This window comes from Microtus pennsylvanicus, chromosome 15 (assembly GCF_037038515.1).
Source record: "Microtus pennsylvanicus isolate mMicPen1 chromosome 15, mMicPen1.hap1, whole genome shotgun sequence".
Classification (NCBI taxonomy): domain Eukaryota; kingdom Metazoa; phylum Chordata; class Mammalia; order Rodentia; family Cricetidae; genus Microtus; species Microtus pennsylvanicus.
Window position 1 is genome coordinate 20866697 of NC_134593.1, and position 21750 is coordinate 20888446.

Consider the following 21750-nt stretch of genomic DNA (forward strand, 5'->3'; position numbering starts at 1 on the left):
CCCCTAATTAAGCCAGCCACGTGACTGCTCAGAAGCCGAAGGCAGTGGGCCACTCAGACACTTGTTCACTGACCAAGGAGGAAAATAAGTGCGCCCCTATCCGTGGTGCAGCTTCAGAAGATAAAGGCCGCTGTGTGAGAGGTTTCCTAAGCCTTAAAACGCTGACTGGCTGAACACTTTCTGTCAGCAGAAGGCCTGTTATCTATCTGTTCAAAGAGAGCAAAAGTGGTCCGAAGGGGTTACCAGCCAGAGCCCGGACTGCGGCTCAGAGGCAGAGAGCCTGCCTAGCGTCAGGATGCCCTGTTCAAGCCCTAGTCCTGCAAAGGACACCAACCACCTAAAGGCCTCCAGCGTCAGGTGCACTGCACTGATTGTTGGCTCGTCTCCGGGATGAACGAAATAAACTGCTCTTCGGCGCTCCGATGATTACTTCCACAGGTTCAAGAGCTACCTAAGCTATGGCAATCACATAATATGATTGTCATGCAGCATAAACTCCAGGCTGCAGTTGTGTATTCAAGACTAGTTGTTCACTCATACACGAGGCTGATGTCGCGCCTGGTCTTCAGTAGTCCTGAGAATCCTGAAGAAGGCTCTGATGCCAACGAAGGGACAGACTTGCCAGTGTAAGTGACAGCAAGCAAGCAAAGAGCAGAAGCTTCCTTCCTCCATGCCCTTACGGAGGCCGCCAGCAGAAGGTGTGGCCCAGATTAAAGGAGGGTGCACCCATCTCAAAAGATCTGGATTAAAAGCGGGTCTTCCAGCTTAAAAAGATCTAATAGGAAAAAAATCCTTCACAGTTGTACCAAGCCTCTTGGGGTTTTTGTTAATTCCAGATGCAGTCAAGCTGACAACCCAGAATAGCCATCACAAGTCCACCCCCTGTGAACTTGATACACAGCCTTATCTCCTTACGGCCTGCAAAATTTCCAAATGAAGACAATAACCAGGTCATAATTACACCTATCATGATATAACTATGCCATGTACAATCGCAAATGCATTATATATGTCATCAGGTCGTAATTACACCTAATATGATGTAACTGTTCCTCATAAACCACAAACACATAATAAACTTTAGAATAGGTGGCAATGTCCCTTGAGGGTCATTCTTTTGGCATCTCGAAACTTAAATATGATAACCACTGATATTTTCTTAACTGACGTTACAATGCATGATAAAGAAATTGAGGGAAGAACACAAATATCTGTATAAACACATTCCTAGCAAAATAAGACAGAAACATTCATGGCAACCATAATCATTAATTCTGCAACTGGTCACGTGGCCTCAGCTGGTATTTATAACTACTTTTCTCTATGATCCATTCTGCATTTCCTCCACCATCAGCATGTACCTCAACAAATCTTGGTTCTTTTCTTGGGGGAGTGACCCACCTTCATTCCTGAAGGATCCATACTCTTCGTCATTCTACCTGGATCCCTGAAGGATCTCCCACACTCCAGACATAATCTTTCTTATCTCTATTGTAGAGAAGCAATCTGATTTGCCCTTGGTAATCTAGATCATCCACTCCTTTTAACACTGTTATTTCTTTCTTAGCCTGTTGGTTTAAGGGGACCAGAAGCCCAAAGTGGCCAGGGGGAGTCTGAGCTTTAAGTTCAATGGAACATTTGTTGTGTCTACTGGTGGAAGGGTTTCCTACTCTGGAACCCAAACTTCTAGGCCAACAGAACTTAAGGTTGTGGGAACAGGAAGAAAAAAATTTTCCTAGTGGGTTTCTGGGGTGATAGTGAGTGGAACTATTCCCTTTTCATCTCCTAGATTCATTCTTGAAACCATGGGCCCTGGCTATGGAAGAAACCATACCATATATTAGACACTGATCCAAAGCATATAGCACCTTCTGGAGGACACTGCCCCAGCCCTCTAGGCTGCTGCCACCCTGGGGAATGGTTGCCATATCTGGGGTTGTGTTGGTCTCTGCTGTTGGTAGATCTGGAACTCAGCAGCAGCTGTAGCCAGGTCAGCTTTGGTGAGTGGACGTCCATGTTATTAAGCCCATGCCTAATCCCCATCTCTGCCACCATGGCTACTTTGTTCATGGGCCCATTGGGCAATGGACAGGAATGGATGAAAGAGGCTGACTGTCCACAGAAAGGTCACCTTATCTATTTGATTACTAAACTCCTCTGCTGAAGTCACCTTTTGATGAGCATCTACATGGGACATAAGTGTCTTCACACCCTTTGCCCAATTGGAGAGATCTATCCACATAATTCTTCCCCAGATGTCTATCTCGCCAATTTTCCAATCACGTTTTTCTCCAAGTCAATCCATTGGCTTTGGCCCGTTAATCAGTGAACAATCACACTCCTGGCCATTTTTCCTTCCAAAAAAACTGTATGACCATGAGTACTGCCCGAAGTCCTGACCGCTGTGAAGGTTTCTCTTCGGCAGTGTCTTTCAGGGTTTCCCAGAGAGAGATTGTAATGCTGCAGCTGTTCACTTCTGGATGGTGCGTGCATACCACGCAGAACCGTCAGCAGACTGTGCCCCAGTCCTATCTTCCTCAGTCAACCAATCATAGGGCAAACCCCATGAAGATACAGGGGCATTCTGGGGGGTAGACAGCATTATACTGAGACTAGAAACCACTGGCATTCAGGCAACTTCTTTGTGTAACCTTTGAGACCTCTCAGGCCTGACCACACATGTACCACTTCCATTTGATGACGGATTGTGTTGCATGTACTACTTGTTGGCTCAGTGAGTCAGGTTGCACGCTAACTTGGTGGCCCATTGTCAAAACGTTTTAACTAAAGCCCAATAGCAGGCCAAGGGCTGTCTCTTAAATAGAGACTAGTTGTCTGCAGATGATGGCAGAGCCTTATTCCAAAAGCCCAAAGGTCTCTTCTGTGAATCATCTATAGGGGTCTGCCAAAGGCCCCAAACAGCATCCCTATCTGCCACTGACCATCAAGTCTGTTGGATCATATGGTCCAAGTGGTAGAGCAGCCTGCAGGGCACCTGCTGAACAGCTTTCTCCTGTCCCAGGCCCCACACAAAGCCAGCAGCTTTCTGTGTCGCTTGGTATATGGGCTGTGTCATATGATATATGGGGTATAATAGGAGTAAAACACCTAAGTGGAGACTGTGCTATCTCCCAACCCAAACAAGCCCACTAAATGTTGCTCTTCTTTCTTGGTCATGGGCAGAGCCAGACGCAATAACTTATCCTTGACCTTAGAAGGAATATCTCTGTATGCCCCACACCACTATACTCCTAAGAATTTCACTGAAGTAGAAGGCCCTTGAATTTTATTGGTTTAGCAGACAATAATTTCCTCAGTCAAAAGTGGAAAAGGCAGTATTTCCGCAGGTGGGGGTGGGGGACATCTTCTGCTGAGGGAAAGAGACTACTTCCTCAGGTGAGATAAACCCTGGGGAATCTGAGCCTCAGCGGGGTCCTCCCACTCATCTCCTCCCCCACATCACAGCATCCTGTTCTTTACCAATTAATGCCCTGACTAGCGGCTGACACCTTCCAAGGCTGAGATTCTCATTTTCACTGTAATTCAGCCAACCCTATAATGAGGGCTCCGGTTTGATTTTCTGCAGCTTGAGCTCTGTGGCTGCCGGAGGGAAGATTCCCCTCCAGTCTAAACACACGTTAGGCTGAGACCGCACATCTGGGAGACGGTCAGCTGTAGCACTGAGTTCACTGTCGTCCTTCACTGTCTTCTGAGACGCTTGAAGCTGGTTAATCTTGTCACCGACTTCATTCTTTTCCTTTGCCAGTTTATCCAGAAATACTATGAGCAACTAATGATCATCACCATTTTTTCCACACACTGTTAAAAGTTTTATATATGGGCTCACCAAATCCATTGCCTCTCACCATTAGTGAATCAGGACAATCCAACATAGTTGCCTCCTTAAGTTTATAAAATAGTTCCTACCATGGGCTTTCAACACTCTCTGAGCTAATAGAGGCTTCTGGAGCTGTAGGTGTTGGCATATTGGAAAGCTTATTCCGGATATTTAAAAAATTCATCTGTATATTTCTGTTGTTCTAGAACTACTTCTGGTACCAAAATATCTGTATTAGTCACGGTTCTCGAAAGGAACAGAACTTATAGTGTGTGTGTGTGTGTGTGTGTGTGTGTGTGTGTGTGTGTGCGCGCGAATGTGTGTGTGTGTGTGTGTGTGATTTACTAGAGTAGCTTACAGGCTGTGATCCAACTAGTTCCACAATGACTGTCTACCAAGAGAAGATCCAAGAATCCCGTAGTTGTTCAGTCCACGAAGCTGGATGTCTCTGCTGGTCTTCAGCATACAGTAGAATCCTAAAGAAGTAGGCTCTAATGCCAATGAAGGAATGGACTTGCTAGCAAGAGCAAGCAGGCAGAGAGTGAAAACTTCCTTCTTCCAAGCCCTTTATATATAGGCTGCCAGCAGATGCTGTGGCCCAGATTAGAAATGGATCCTCCCATCTCAGAAGATCTGGATTAAAAGTGGGGCTTCCCACTTCAAATGATTTAATAAAGGAAAAAAAAATTCTGTGCTCAGCTGCTGGGGTTTTAGTTAAGTACAGATGTTGCCGAACTGATAACCAAGAATAGCTGTCACAGTCAGTATGGCAGAGAAGCAGACCTGTGGCCCCACAGAGAGCATCACCAGCCCACTTGCCACATTGGTTTTCACCGGAGAATTGCTTCCCAAGGGCACCCAGTTCGAGACCAGCCTGGTCTACAGAGCTAGTTCCAGGACAGGCTCCAAAACCACAGAGAAACCCTGTCTCGAAAAACCAAAAAAAAAAAAAAAAAAAAAAAACCAAGGGCACCCAGGCCACATACACGTGTGCACTCTGTGACATCCTTGGTTCTCAAAGTGCAGTTCCCCTGGTATTTTTGTTGATGTGCTATGAAAGGGTGAAAATCTGAGGATGTGGTTTATATGGGAAGAATCGGGAGTTGGTGGGCTCAGAGCATGACCAGCCTGTCACTATCTGAAACATACTAACCCCGTAAGGAAAACTTGTCTCTAACTTTAAAGCCAGAGCATCACTAGAGTGTCTGTTACAAAAAGAATCTTGATTCAGGGCTTTTAGATTTTCAGCACATCTGTTAAGGACTGTATCCAAACGGAAGTGTCTTTGCACAGAATCTCAATACAACCAATAAACTCTTAATTATGACGGGGAAAGTCCTAGCACTCCTGGGTGCTTACTCCCTGAGAGTCTTATAAAGTCTAAAGCCACACTCACTCCCACGGAGGGAAACACTGCCCTAATGACATTGCCTGAGGGGACGGCACTTTAGAGAAGTGTTGACCTTAGGCAGGGTGACCCAGTTGGTGTGAGAGCTAAGACTCCAGCCTTCACAGGTCACCTGCAGAGATGCCACCTTGCTAAAAGCTACACCACAGGGTAAAGACGGCACAAGGAGAACACAGGACATCAGTGTTAGTGACTATAAATACAGAACCAACTTAGGAACTGAGATGATCACAGGGAAGAGACGGCACACCGAGAACACAGGACATCAGTGTTAGTGACTTCAAACACAGAACCAACTTAGGAACTGAGAAGATCACCTTTGCAGAGCACGTTAGAGAAGGCCACAGATGCAGGTGGGATGTCCCAACAGGGATAAGGTAACATCTCTTAGAGCTTCAGCTTCTAATCTGTACCCCCGAATACTGTAATACAGGGCCCAGCTTGTGAAAAGCCTCCGTTTGTCTATAAAGTGTCACCTTTATTTTTATATAAAACCACTTTTGGGCCAAAAAATTAAACCTGAACCAACACCAAGGATGGATGGCCTGTGCTAGAAGCTAATCATAAAGGACAGGCAAAATCAACCCAGGTTTCATCAATTAACACATCCCCTTTGCGATAAGCATCGCCTCCCAGAACCTGGTGTCCTCTCAGTTACTATGCCTCTTTCAACTGCATTTTTGTCTGTGTTTTTAGACAGAGCTTCACTCTGTAGTGCAAACTGGCTTCTAATGGACAGCCCCCTGCCTCAGCTTCCCACAGGGATTATAGAGTGAATCACTACACCCCTCCAATGTATACATCCTGCACACGCTTCCGAGATATTTAGGGAGCGGAAGGGTAGAAAGTCCATTGGCTTCTCTCTTCCCAGGGTTGGAGATTGAACCGAGGACCTCTCTAAGCTGAGCAAATGCTCATCACTGAGCTACGTCTCCAACCCCATAGTTACTTTTTATTTCGGAAAGCATCTCGCTAGGCACTCCAGGCTGCCTTTGAACTCACTGTTCCCTTGGAGTCATCCATCACCCCTGGCTCTTACAGTTTCTCTGCCTCCTCTTCTAAGATGACCCCTGAGCCGGGAGGGGAGGGGGACGTTACAGATGTCCCATTTAAGGCTGAGCCCTCCACAACCTCTTATTCTCTGTATGTTGACCAGTGTGGGTCTCTGTGTTAACTGCAGCATGAAGAAACGTATCTGAGGAGAGTTCCAAGCCGCACACTGGTTTGTGGGCAGAGCATTGTTACTAGGAGTTATCTTAATACTATGTCCATTTAGCAGAATGCTAGCAGTAGGTTTTCCCCTGGGGTCTGTAACTTCTCTAGCTTCACGTTCACAGCCCTGCTAACAGTGCCAGGGATTTGTTCTATCTCACAGCATAGGCCTAAAATCCGATCAAAGAATGTTTGGTTGTTCCCACAACTTCCATGCCGCTCTTGCAATGGTGGGCATTTCTCTTTTGTAGCTCACAGGCTGAGATGCTTACTTTTCTCCTCTGATATCATACCTAGCACCCTGGCAATATGAAAGCTGACCAATGGGCTGAATCCTCCCAGTCAGTAGCAAATGTTCTTGATTCCAGTAAGTGCTGTCTTGAGAAAGAGGGCCTTATGGCCAAGTTCTGGAGGGTGAGCATGAGCAACGGTCATGATCTGTGATGTTTAGGGTTCTGTGGGAACCAGCTGGCCTACAACTCCAAATCTCCTTGTACTAGGATTTTTATTTTCTAACACAGGGTTATCCACTGTCCCTCCTGTTATGGGGACATTTAAACTCATATATGTGTATGTGTATATAATGTATATATTTTAGGAAGCTTATTTTTTAGTAATGTTTCTACGACTTTTTCAAAAGGCCTTTAACGTTAGTTTTCCCTCCCCACATTTCCTCCGCTACCCTCCCCTCCCAGCCCCACCCCATTTAATCCTCTCAATAATCCACTATTTCCCCCTTTATATCATGACACTTCATTTTCCTCCCTTGAAAGGTCCATGTCTTCTTCAAGTTTCCTAGCCTCTCTGGGTATTCCAAATGAAACACACATATCTGAAAACTCAAAGCTAACATCTGTACAGGAAAGAAAATCTGAGCTGTTTGTCTTTCTGAACCTGGGTTACCTCCCTCAGGATCACTGTTTCTCACATCATCTGTTAACCTACAAATTTTATTTTTCTTAAAAGTTGAATGACATTTCATTGCATAAATGCACCATATTTTCATTATCCATTTATCAGGTGATAGAAATTTAGGCTGTTTCCCATTTCTACTATGAATACAGCGGCAGTGAACACGGATGAACAAGTGTCTCTGCAGTAGGATGAAGCCTGGGTGTAGTGTAGCTAGATCATGTATCAGCTCTATTTCTAGTGTTTTGAGGAAACCTCTACCCTGATTCCCATAATAGTTGTGCAAGTTTGCACACCCAATAGCAGTGAATAAGTGCTCCCTTTCACCACGCCCAGCAACATCCAGCATTTGTTGTTATTTCGTTGTTGTTTTTATCTACCCGTTCTAACCGGGGTAAGATGAAATCTCAAAGCAGTTTTGATTTGCATTTTTGGAGTGGCTAAGGACCTCAACTGTCTTCATCTCCAATGTTTCACCTATATGATCTCCTGAAACAAACATAGACAGCACAAAACGATGCAAAAAAAAAAACCCACGCATGATCTAAAGAATGAATTTACGAGTTAGAATTTCTTTCAAGTTAACAGAGACTTGTCTCCTGGCCAGTCGTGGTAATCTGTGATGTTTTGAATTTTTTAGAATTCTACCACTTATAGTTCAGTGCTCGCAAAAGCATCTGTCCCCCTTGAAATCAGAACAATCATAAAGATAGGCATTCAGAAGGAATTTCTTTGGACTGTGAGGGGTCTTTGCAGGAGGCCATTGTTCAGGCTCTGAGCTTTGTGTGGGGCTTGTGGCTGTACCGTGGACAGACTCACGCTTTTGCTGAGCACCTCTGCCGCTCAGAGCACCAGGAGCTTGTAAAGGCTTTCTCTGCCTACAGAGGGGCCTCCCCCACACCCACAGTCTCTGGGGATCAAAGCGCTGCACACGTGACTCTCGGGGGCGGGTGCCACATTGTTCACTTGAGAAGCTTCTCGTCAAAGGTTCCAGCCCAGCCAGAGCAGAGCATTTCAAAGTCAGGCTTTGATCCTTGCAGCCAGGACTGTCAGAGACCCGTGTACAAGTTAGAACACAACACAAAGGGGAGGAGGGGGGAGAGGGAGGCAGAAAGAGGGGAAAGGAAAGGAAAGGAAAGGAGTGTGTGTGAACTGCAAAGAAGCGGGGCTTCCCTTTTCTTCTCAAGCCAGCATTGAAATAAGAAGCAAGAAGGATGCTTTTTTCTACATTGGCTCCAAAGCTACATGGACTGGTTGGTGTGCCAACTCTGCTACTTGTTGGCCCAGTTATCCTGGGACCCCTGGTCCTCAATCTTGTCCTCAGTGAGATGGGAGGGGTTGATTTCTGCTCTACGGGGTTATTTTGAAGAATAAATGGGAAAACATATAAAAGCGAAATCAATCACAGTGGGCACCCACTAAACAAATTATACCGATGGCTGCTGTTATTATTTTGGATTTTCTACAAACAATAAAGCAACTTTCCTGATTAAAGTTTAATAGCATATTTGGATGTTGGGGGCAGGAAGGCTGTGAGCTCAGGCCAGCCTGGGCAGTATAGTGAGATTCTGTCTTGTAAAGAGTTTGCCTAGCATGTGCACGACCCTGGGCTCAATTTTCAGGACTGAAAAGGGGGGGGGGGAAGGACAATAATGCTTCCTTGAGAAACATGGTTAGGTTTCTGAGCCCCAACTTTTTTTTTTTTAATTTACCTGAAACATACTACTTTCTCCCTAACCCATTTTATGGTGAAAAAAAGAAATTACCCTAAAATGCATTACAAGTTTTCTACATTGAAAAAAAAAAACCAGCATCATTCAGTGGAACTGGGCTTCCCCTGCTGAGGCACCTGCAGGGTTGCTTCACGGTGCTGTCTACACTGGCAGCTGTGCTGGCTGTGCTGGCTCCGTGGCCCTGCCAGGCAGTCCACTGTCGCTCCCGGCTCCTGCTGAGATCATTTCCTCCACACTCCACCTCCTCCCACCATGAAGAACCAGGCAAATAATCCAACTGGACACAAAGATCAATAAGAGAGTGGCCATAATAGCATGTGTCTGTAATTCCAGCACTCAAGAGCTTACGGAAGGGGATGGACAGGGCTACATAGTAAGACTTTATCTCAGAAAACAATAACTAAACATCAATAGGAGTTTGGAGGGTCTCATTTAAAAAAATGGGTTTCTAAACACAGGGAGATCTTTTACACTTAAAAAAAAATTCTGAGTACCTAGAATTTGTACCACACAAGCACCATTTTGACTAATGTGTTCATCCTGTATGGTTCCTGTGTCATTTATGTCCATTGTGTTTTATAGAAGGAGCATCTCTTGAATATGCTTGTACATGTATGTGTGTGTGCAGCCAAGTGTGTATGTGCAGGCATGTGCATATTCCATTCTACACTAAACTTAATCATACAAAAAGGAATCCAGTCTGGCTCCGGAACCCCACACTTATATCTCCTTAATGGATACCAACTTACTGTGTCTGAACTTACAGATTCAGGTAACAGCAAGAGCCATTTTCAATGGGTTGTGTTTAGGGCAATGAAAACCTATATCCCTGCCAGCTGTTGTGGCACACACCTTGAATCCTGGCACTCAGGAGGCAGAGGCCAGAGGATCTCTGTGAGCTGCAGGCATCCAAGCCCCCTTAGAGAAACCCTGTCTTACAAAAAAGAAAAAAAAGGAAAGAAAGGAAGGAAGGAAGAAAAAAAGAAAGAAAGAAAGGAAGGAAGGAAGGAAGGAAGGAAGGAAGGAAGGAAGGAAAGCCTACATCCAATATAATTAATAAAATAACATTCATGGACTGTATAGTCTCATGAATCATATAGTCCCCTGGGAACTCTATCACCTTACTGGGGAGAATTTTATTTAAAATCTATTTTCTTTGAGACTTGTTGTTTTCAAAAATAATCTTAGAAAACTTGCCTAATATTCTTGCTAAATTCATTTTTAAAAAGCCGTAGTTTGTAACAAGCTAACAAACTAATGGTAGCTCGGTGTATAACCCTACACGCTGAATTAAGTAGAAACTTTGAGTGAACTGGAAACTGGAACGAAACCAGCGTCTGCTGGGGCAGCCTCGCTGAGCAGTCACACGTCCAAAGCACCATAAACACAGAGCGCCGCAATTACTCATAATCCAGGCTGGACGTAAACAGCACATAAACATTAAATTACCCCAATATACATGTCTGCTTTGATGTTTTTATTTCATTAGGTGAAACCAGGTGCTTCAAATGCCTTGAAGTCTTCTCCACTGAGGTCAAGAAACATAGAGCAAGTGGAAACGAGGTGAACAGCTGACGGCGCCACCCAGCCCCCAACCATCACCATCCGGGCAGGTGCATGACCCGCATCTTTGCACACTCGTGCCCCTTCCTAGCTTGGGACTACATCTTTTCCTTTGTAAATTGAAACCTACTACATACACCTTCTTAATAACTTAAACAGTAGGACCTTCTGTCTCAGTCCCTAAAGTCCCATCCCTGCTACACAGGGACACAGCAATGGGTTTGTTCCTGTGTCCAGGCTTGTGCACCGCTCTGCAGCTCTCTGCTACATCACACTTGGCATGTCTAGGGGAGTGCTCCATGAGCGACAAGGAGCACCAATGGTGGGGATGCAGCAGGATGTGCCTGGCTGGCGCTGTTCCCTCACACAGCACCCACAGGGTGGGCACGGAAGGAATTCACACTTTGCTAGTTGCCTGTACACTGATCAGATCATCGTCCATCGAATGAAAACAACTTTGAATCTTAGTCCCTATAATTCTTAGCCGGAAGGAAATGATTTCTCTAGCTACACTCTGTTCTGCAGCAGGCAGATAAGGGCACAGGCTGTGTTCGGGTTTGGTTTTTGACAAGGTTCCTCTAGGTCAAATGCTTGGCAGGCTCCTCTGAGCTGCGCCCTTGATGGGCCTTGGCTACAAGAGCTAAGCTGTCTAAGGGATCTATCAGGTCTGTTTAATTCAAAGTTCTCCACCGTATCTGATCAGGCCTCACACCCCGCACCGCTCCTCAGGTTGTTACTATTCATTCTGGACGGTCTTACTAAAAATCCTGTCTGGTCAGGTTAACCAAAATCCCCATGATCATTTTCATCCTTTTCCAGTCTTTGACTTTGCCTTGTTCCTTGCACCCTCTCTCTACATTCAGTACAAAACCCTCTCTCCATGCAGCTCTCACGGTGAAGTCCAATTTTGCTCTGAGGTCCTTCCTTTACTGTGGTAACCCTACACAAAATCTATTTTAGTGCTCCACTGTCTAGCTCTGCATGCTCTTTGACTTTTTCAGGGTGGGAAGGTAGAGAAGAGTATGCAGGGTTAGTGAAGGGAAGAAGGGGAGGAGGGGAGCCCATCACTTGCCTCGAACTTAGAATTGGATTTCTTTTCTCCCATAAATACCAAGGGTCTAGTTTTTGACTTTAAAATGCCCTACCAACTTAATTTTTTTAAATAACGAAATGGTGTTATAAAAGCTTGAAGGAAGTACCTGACGCGCCCTTAGATACCTGAGCAGACTGCCCTATCGCTAAGCTTCTCAAGTGAGAAAATATACACCTAGATAAAATAGCCATGTAGCCAGGAACCCTCGTGTTCTTCTATTCCCTCCGAAACTGTACGAAAAGCAGCCCTAAATACCAGCGCTCCTCAACCATTGCAGCCACCACAGCAGGGCAGGGAGGTAGATGGGAATGCTTGCTGAACAAACTGTTCAAAGCAGTATTTCCGAAAGATTCCCCTCTGAAAATAAATTCTCAAGAGCAAAACCTGTAAAGGCTGCGGCCAGGGCTCCCCAGCCAACCGGGAGTCTTGGGTGATGTGGGTGTGGGAAGGCAGGGCAGCCTGGAGACTTCCTTTCAGGTTCCGGATCCAGCCCAGCTGCTTCCACCCCAGCTGGCAGCTCTCTGCCCAAGATTCTCAAGCCACACTTGGTGGCTATCCAGTAGCAAGATGACTCAAAGCTGACAGTCCCTAAATCCCTTCTCTCTCTCTTTCTCTCTCTCTCTCTCTCTCTCTCTCTCTCTCTCTCTCTCTCTCTCTCTTTTGCCTTTGCAAAGCCAACACTTAATAAAACACAGGCTGGTGCCACCTACAGAGGAAGGCTCTTTCCCCAGACCGCAGGGGGCCTCCTAGACCCTCTGTGTCCAGGAATGGCTCCCTAGGGCCTCTGGGCCTAACAGCACTATTTATTTGCACAGCCAGTAAGTTATTTGCTTTGGTTCTTTGAACTTTAAAAGTTGAAATGTTAAATTCCAAATTTAAATGGGAAAAAATGTTATTCGCGGGGAAAATCAAGGGTATGAAAAATGGAAATGTCAAATTAGGTTTATATGGCTCATGTTCAGAAATCAGCTTTTTCATTTCCTTTAGGAAAACAACACCAAGGAGCTGTGCAAATTTGTGGTTGGGGGCTTTAAAGAAAAATTCCAAGAGGGGACGTGCTGTTCTCCGTGGAGCACACTGGCTCCCCAGCGCACAGAAGAAGACAAGGAGTGACTTAAGAGACAGAGGCGAGGCTTTTTGAAATATGGAATTGAAAATTTTTGATGACTTTACTCACGGGGACAAGAACTATTTTCAAAAATTAGACATCTTTTTCAAACCCAAAGTTGGCTGCTCGCCCTGTGGGGAAAGTGGGTTGTTTACAAGAATTCCTTTTTTTTTTTTACATTGACGAAAGTCATTCCAATAATTGGTTAGAAAAGCTTACTTTGAAAACCATGCCAGAGGCTTGAAGCCTGCTTCAAGTGGTTCGTGCAAAAACTAGTTTCCTGGTTTACTGCTGTGAGGCGGTCATGTTAAAAGCACATTGCTGGCATTTATTCTCTGGGAGGGGGAGGGGCCAGTGCTGGCGAATTCTAGGCAGGAGGGATTAAAAACTCCAGTGTAGTTACTTTGGGCAAACAGAAATCCCCCCCTTCCCCTGTGTCTCAGAGCATTGACAACAAGTGGCGCCCAATCATGCTTACGGCCCCATGTGCCTGGCAGGTACCACCCGAGGGGCCATGTGAACAATCTTTGGGACTTTGAGTCTGACATGGAAAAAAACCATATTAGAAACTTTCAAAAGAGAGATCTATAAAGGTGTGCGCGTGTGTGTGTGCGTGTGTGTGTGTGTGTGTGTGTGTGTGTGTGTGCGTGTATGTGTGTGTGTGTGCGTGTGTATACATCTCAGCAGGCTTAAGTTCCCCAAACGACTCCAAATGGCTCAGTTATCTGTCATATATATTCTTTCCCAAAATATAGTCACAGGGACTTCATTAAGCTATGTGACCACAGGGAACCAGAAGGAGCAGAGAGACTTAGGCCTTTGAGGAGAGGCGCGAGGGAACCAAACAGAACCAGTGAAATGGGACAGCTCAGCCAGGTGCTGGGAACACCTGGGTGGGGAATGGTTGGGGTTAGAGACTGCAAGCTGGGGGTTTGCTCTGTGAGGTGGGGGCAAGGACAAGGACATTTGTGGAGAGGAAAGACGGGAAGCAGGTAGCTGGAAAGGTAGCTCCACCTCTGTGTTATACATGGGTGTCAGCGGGGTGTGCGTTGGAGACCTGTTTTAGAATGTGGTCCTCCGTCAGAACTTTTGTAAGACATCTTCTGACTTCTCAGCTGTACCTTGCAATTCATAAAACGATCTCAAAGGGCTTCACTTAAGTGAAAACTGTTCAAATGAGATAAAACTCTATGTCTATTTTCTCAGAAGCACTAGCTAAACACACGGCAAATGTCCAACAGCCACAGTGGCTAGTTGTTCCCAAGGTGAGTGAGAGATGCACAGACCTCGTAGACAGCAATCCACAAGATGAGAGCGGCAACAGAATGAAAAGGGTCTGAACTCCAGGTAGCTGCACCACCCTGACCCTGGCACCACCCTGACCCTGGCACACGGTGGCTAGCCACAACGAAAAATCGATCAACTTCTGGGTGACTGTTGTCTACCCCTAAGATGAGAACAATCATAGTCCTTACTTAGGATATGTTGGGGAATATTATTTTAAGGTGTGTTGCTTTTGTTTATGCTGCATTTGTTTAACTGCCTGAAGCTGTGTGACTGGGCCTGGCTAAACCGTTGGTCCTAATAAAGAGCTGAACGGCCAATAGCGAGGCAGGGGAAAGGGTAGGTGTGGCAGGCAGCAGGTAGAGAGAATAAATAGGAGAAATGAGGGGGAACAATGACAGGAGGGAGGAGCACACCAGCACCGAGCCACACAGCCACCCAGTCAGCCACGGAGTAGGAGGGAAAGCAGTGGTGATGGCACCAGTCTCTTGAGCCCTCAAAGCCACGCCCAGTGACACATCTCCTTCAACAAGGCCATGGCTCCTAATCCTTCCCAAACAATTCTATCAACTGGGGCCCATGCATTTAAACACATGAACCCATAGGGCTGTTCTCCTTCAGATTGTCACACCGGAGAAACAGAGTCCACGGGAATGTGAAATACAGAGACTCTCTTTTTATTGTTGTTTCTTATTTTTTTTATTTGATTTTTTTTTAATAAGTGGGGCTCGAACTCAGAGCCTTGTGTGTCCTAGGCAAGCACTCTCCCACTGAGACACATCCGCAGCTCATTTGCTTCTGTAACGCTGGGGTTGTAGGATCTACATATCAGTTTTCATTGCAGATGAAACCATTGATGAATGTGTGCATGTCACCCAAAGACACATCTCTAACGGGCCAAGCATGCCTATCAACTGGGAAAATACAGAGAATGCTTGACATTGGTAAAGGGATAGAAAGCAGAGGTTGCAGAGGGTCCAGATCTGTGTAGAGGAGGAACCAATGAGCAAGGTGGGAAAATGAGAACCCAAGTAGGCTTCTTGAGTGAGAACAAGGCAGGATGGGAAGAGGGTGGTTTTGGACAGTCAGAGGAACCTTGTTCATTACTTTGAAAGTCGAGAAAAAAAATGGAAGAATCCTATTTACTCATCCACTCATTCAATGAGGCCAAATAATCCTGTATCTCATTCACGGTGGCTGTTCAATACAGAAACAATAGTCTCAAAAAATGGATTGGCGATCATTTTATAAAGACTTCATGCTTTTCTTGTTTGTTTGTTCTTATTTAATACTGTTTTTGAAACAGGAATCTGTCGCCCAGGCTAGCCTCCAATTCATGACTCTCCTGCCTCAGCCTGAGTAGCTGGGATTACAGGCGTAGACCACCACGCTCAACCAAGTCTTCATTTTATTAGTGTTTTAAAACAGTGCTGTGTACATGTTTGAGAGTGGGAAATGAGCATGCGTGTGCAGAGGCAGAAGTTAGTCTAGTAGATCCTCCTCATACACTCAGGAACGTACTATCTCAGACAGGGCCCCATTCTAAACCTTGAGCTCGCCAATTTGGCTAGACTAGAAATCAGCCAACCCTAGGGAATCCTCCTGTCCCTACAGCCCTAGGGCTGATGTCATGGGTGCACACCACATCACCATGCCAGGAATCTCCTTCTTGAATGCGGTATCCAGGGGATCAAAGCCAGGCCTGATGCTTGTATTCACTGCACTACGAACTGAGTCATGTCCTCATCCCTCAAGATTTCTTTTTGTTTGTTTGTTTTGGTTTTTGGTTTTTGAAGTCAGGGTTTCTCTGTGTAACAGCCCTAGCTGTCTTGGAACTAGCTCTTGTAGACCAGGCTGGCCTCAAACTCACAGAGCTCCGCCTGCCTCTGCCTCCCGAGGGCTGGGATGAAAGGCGTGCGCCACCACTGCCTGGCTCAAGACTTCATTTTTTAAAGACCAGTTTTGGGCTGAACCATCAGCTGCATCCATTCTCCCAACCCCTCCATAGCCTCTTCCATTATAAACTTCCTGTACTTGAATGATGCGTTTCAGACCACTCACTCCACGACAGCCGCTCTATGACCGGAAGCATTTACTTACTTCTCTTGGGGTTAAGTCCTGGTGTCATACATTTTACAGGTGTGATCAATTACATACTGACACCCTGTATTCTACCCACTTATCTCCCCTTTCCCTGATTTATGGCAAAGGCCATCCGTTTTTGCTATCTCCAGACTGTCACACGGTATGCATTTAAGGATCTCCACATCTTTTCATAGCTTGATATCAGTTTTGGTACAGAATAATATTTCATTGACCATCCTTGATATCAGTTTTTTTTTGCAGAATAATATTCCATTGCCCAGATGGTCTGGTCTCTCATTCACCTACCATAGGATCCTGAGTAAAGTTGCTTCTCTAGTCTACCCTGTGCAGGTTTTATGTAGACATGAGTTCCTTTAACTCCTCTGGAAAAATATTAAGCATGGTTGTTCCAGTCGGGTATTCTTTACCAGGTTAAGTAAATTCCCCCTCCGTGCCTAGGAGTTTTCATTTTGAATGGTTTTCAAATGGCCACTAATATGGCACATGATTCTTCTCCCTCGGTGTGTTGTTGTGATGGATTACACCCACTGAATTTCAAATGCTAAGCCAGCCTTGCATGGCAGGAACAAATCCCACATGAGGGGTTTGTCATGAGGCCTGGTGAGAGATCATGAGGACAAAGTGGAATGTTCTTGGCATGATCTTGTTGAGCTTTCGTTGGAGATTTTCATGTCCATGGTCATGAGAGCTATTGTCTTCTCTGATTTTGATAGTAGATGCTCTTAGCCTAAAACTTACTGCAAGAGTTTGTGCTCTCTGCTTCTGTGTTATAGGAGAGACTGGGCACCCTTAACTGGTGAGCTCGTTCTGGCTTGGCATAACCATAACAGAGTGGATCTCCACAGGGGGTAAAGGTCTTCGGAGACTGTTTTTCTTGCATATGCGTTGGTAGATTGTGGTTTTCATGGACTTGGTACATTTTATATATAAGATTACAGGTGTCAAATCTTTCATGACCATGATCTGCAGTGACACTCTCCTTTACCTGTGATGTTTGTAGTATGTGTCCTATTTCCTAGATCCTCACTTAGCCTGGTTAGAGGATTATCTTTTTTTTTTATCTTTCTGCAGAATCAATTTTTTGTTAATTTTTCCTTTTGATTTCCTGTTTTCATCCATTTCTCTCCCTCCCACCTCCCTCTGTTCCCCCATCCTCACCCTCACCCCTCCCCACTCTCTCTCCCATTGCTTCTGAGACAGGATAACCAGAGTGAGTAGGCGCGCTGGTCTTTCCATCTCCTCTGTCACTTAGGCTATGGTGATATCCCTCCAGCTTCCCCAAAGGGTGGGTCTTCTCAAGAGTGCTTTGCTCTGGCCTCTTTCAGAAGGCACCCCCGGCACCTTGTTGAAAGAGAGGAATTCGCTTTAATCCCTATTCTGAGCATCTCCTGGATCCCCTGGAGGTGAAACGGACTGAGCCCACACTGCTCTGGACTCCAGAGCTCTACCTTCTCCTAGTCGCCATCAAAGGCCTTGGCAATTTGCCAATGATAGTTCCCGCTTCCTGCCCAGGGGGAGGTTGTGAGGCTGGGAGAGTATTACAACTTTCTTTGTCTCTGCCTGACCTCCAACGGCTCACTTCTCTCAGAGATCTCAGAGCCCGCTGGTCCTTGAGTTTGTTCAGCTGCAGAGGCGCTCCTGGTCAGTTCAGTCACAGACTGTGGAATGAGGTTTTTTTTTTCTTTTTTTCATTTAAAAAACTTCCAGGTGATTGAAACTTCACCTTCTGGTCTGATCCTCTAAATATTTATTTTATATTCTTGACAGTCAGAGGATGAAAATAAGAGAATAAAAGTTCAGCAGTGGTCTACTCATCGCAGAATCCGTGAAGTGCACTCATCTTTCCATGGTGTTCGGCAAAGGCTCTCAGGGGATGGAAGACACATCTATCTTCCTCTTGGGGGCCTGGGCACTTGACATTGTTTGCTGGCCCTGGACAAGAGGACCTGCTATCTACCCAATAAGGCAGAGCCTGCCGGGCGGTGGTGGCACACGCCTTTAATCCCAGCACTTGGGAGGCAGAGGCAGGCGGATCTCTGTGAGTTTGAGACCAGCCTGGTCTACAAGAGCTAGTTCCAGGACAGGCTCCAAAACCACAGAGAAACCCTGTCTCGAAAAACAAAACAAAAACAAAAAACAAATAAGGCAGAGCCTAATATCTGAAATCAACATTGGCACAGCCAAGAGGGGCCAAAGCCTTCATTTCAACCCAGATATAAGGTCAGGACTCTGAGAGCCACCACTTACTCAACACAGCAACCAGAAAGAAAAGCCCCCCCCCCCCCCCCCCCCCCCGCAAGGATGGAACTTGTGGAATGCATCACTCTTTGCTTCCTGCTGCTTGTAGATCATTGATCAACAATCTATGGACGATAAGACTCAGTTTTCCCCCAAGAGCGCTCTGCAGGGGAGAGGACTTTCCCAAACTCACTTTCAATAAACACAAGAATCCATTGTCTCTCTCCTAACGGAAGGCTTTGATGCTTTACTGAGAGCAAAACATTGCACCAATTCCCCACAGCTAGTGACATCTTCAAAAGATGGAAGAATAAGGCAAAAGGATGTTTATCTTTGAAGAGGCCAGGAGGAGAAACTGTGAAATATGAACAGCTGTGAGGAAGACTTCTTAATGCGTAGGATTTGAAATGCACATGCGAAAGTTCTCTCGGGACTGACGGACATTTACAGTCGTGAGATTATAACGCTTTCTTCCTTCAGTACCCTGGCCTGCCTCAGACATCCCTACTGAGAACCTGACTGACTGACTGACCAGCAAGGGTACTGTTCGCTTTAAGAAAAAGGGGGCCCAGAAAATGGTAGTACTTCTATTTTCCTTATTTCACCCTTAGTTCTTTGTGTTTTAACTTTTCAGGTTTAGGTAGAATATCGATTCTCTCCAGTTAACCCCTAAAATATTCTACTAGTGAAATACCAAGTTATATACGTCAATGGTAATTGTCGCATCCTGCTTGTTAGAATCTACTGATTTCAACAGATACAGGGATTAGAAGTATTAACAGGGAATTCTATAATATCTTATAAAAGTAGCAAAGTGAGCCAAGAATTCTGCCTTGTTACCCAACGTCTAACTAAAGCAACTACAAGAATTTGGTTCAAAGAATGCTTTGTCAAGCGTAAGTCCACGCATGTACTTGGTCTGTACCTTGGACAACTCCATGCCCGGCCCACACTGCTTGCAGAGGACACAATTTCCAGACCGATCCTTGAATTCCTGCTGCCTGCAGTCTCCGGTTTCACACATCGCTTTACATAGCTGGAAAAGAAAAATGGTTCCCAAAATGTTAATCTGCAGCTCCATGCCTCAGGCTGTTTGCAAGAAAGGAATGACACACAGTGAGGGCAAAAACTGCCTTAGCGTGGGGTTCACTTCAGTTTCTGATTTTAGAAGAACCGCTACTCTCTGAATGAGTCCATGGGACAAGTCAACCTATGACAAATCCTTCCTAGCCCAGAGAATGTTCACTCATCCCATAACCAGGGACCCCTTGTTCTAGACTTAAATACTCTACCATCTGTTATTTTTCTGGTTATCTCTAACATGATTTATGAAGAAGTAACCCTGTAGGGAACCCAGGGCTTTTACTACCTGAAAATTTCTGAATTAAAACCAACCAACAACCTTTTATGATCTTAAGGGAATCTAAACATACATAATGCATACACCGGTGAGATGGATTCAGACCATCACAGGAACTCCAGGGTCTCAAGATGTAGCCCAGGCTGGCCTCAAACTCCCAGCCCTCATGCCTCCTCTTCCCAAGGGCTGCCACCTGGTTGGATGGAGATTCCAGGTACACTATGCTCACTTGGAGACGCTCTTTAAAACTCCTATCTGACAACCATGAGTTCATACCTCCCGAGGGAGGTGGCAGAGATGACAAACGGCCAGCTCTGGACTCTTCCAGACAGAAGTGCTGTGTAAACCCGAACTCACATCCTCACTGATGGCCATCCAGGCTTTCCTGGGCCTGAACAGTGTGCTTTAGCTCAGAGCATAGACCTTACATAGAAAAATCACACCGGGATCAAAAACAAGGCAATAAGTAATTCCCCCAATTCATTCGCTTAATTGATTTAGCGACATCTATCTATCTACTAAACACAAGTTCACATTGTTACTGTCATTCTATAAATATGTGCTTATTTGCCTTTTTCTAACATCTATTAATTTATTTACATACATATTTGTGTGTGTCTGTAGTGCTCACGCAACAGCACTCATGGAGGTCAGGGGAAATTTGTGGGAGTCCATTCTCTCCCTCCACCATGTGGGTTCCAGGCATCAAACGGAAGCCATCAGGCTTGAAGGCAAGTGTTCCTGCCCACTGAGCCATCTCGCTGGCCCTTATTTATTGATGGACAGTGTTCTATTGAGAAACTTAGTATCAGGCTGGGAATGTAGCTCAGTTGGTAGAATTGCCCGCCTAGCATGAATGAAGTCCTGGGTTCAGTCCCTAGCACTGTAACCCTATGTGGTAGGGTGAATGCCTATAATAGTAGCATTGGGGAGGTGCAGGGAGGATCAGAAGTTCAAGGTCATCCTTGGCTAATGAGTTCAAGACCAACTTGAGCTACATAACGTTGTCTTTCATAGTAACATAAAATCATGTGTCTCTATAAAAAAATGAAAATAGAAGTGATTTGTTTAAAGAAATAAGGGACAAATGAGAGGGGGGAAGGCAAAAAGAGGGAGGGCAGAGAGGAGGGTGACTTCAACATATTATATAACCTGTACAAAAGTTGAACAACAACTAAGTAAAAATTTTAAAAATACACTTATAAGGTTATCTTAAAATGAGAACATAGCTCAAATGGTGGAGGGTTTGCTTAGCAGTCGCAAAGACCCAAGCTTGATCCCCAGCACGAGGTAATATGGGTGTGGCCGTCTGTGCTGGCAAGCCAAGCACCACAGCAGGAAGACCAGTTCAAGGCCGTTCTCAGCTGTGTAGCAAGCTCAAGGTCATCACAACAACTGGAGACCCTATCTACGAATAACAAAAGCAACAATTACCTGCTGAGCTGTAAGAAGGCGGGAAACTTCTTTTTTTAATTATTATTTATTGACTGAGAAGTTCTCAGGATGAACATTCGTGAAATCATACACAGAGCAGCCTTGTTAATGGTGTCTCAGAAGACCACTGGCTCCGCCTTTTACCCTAAGCAGGGACGCCCTCATTAACTTAGTCAATGACCATTTTGCTGCTCTAAATTAAAGCTAAAAGTCTTTAGAGATCCTGTGAGGACAGCTTCCATCAACCTTACATCTACATATCACACAGATCATATTGACCAATCACACCACAGTGCGGGAAGCCAGAGCTCCCATCATGTCTGCCAATCAAAAGCCTCCGCCTCCAGGCCAGTGGGAAGGAGAAGCCATGGGAGGCTCGGAACTAGAAAGTCCTCTGTGGGTAGAAGTCTAACAGACCATAGCTCCGGACAGAAGTTTCCCTTTTGCCCCAGATAAATGTA

The 21750-nt window shown here is 45.4% G+C and overlaps 1 protein-coding gene across 6 annotated transcripts in view; it reads right to left on the reverse strand.

Moving 5' to 3' along the window:
* Tnfrsf19 (TNF receptor superfamily member 19) overlaps positions 1 to 21750 on the reverse strand; it is an 87961-nt gene that overhangs the window by 47103 nt on the left and 19108 nt on the right. For all 6 annotated transcript variants that reach the window (XM_075949098.1, XM_075949099.1, XM_075949097.1 and 3 more), the window contains exon 3: positions 19421 to 19531. In XM_075949098.1, coding sequence (XP_075805213.1) covers positions 19421 to 19531 — 111 coding nt within the window. The remainder of the gene's footprint in view (positions 1 to 19420; positions 19532 to 21750) is intronic.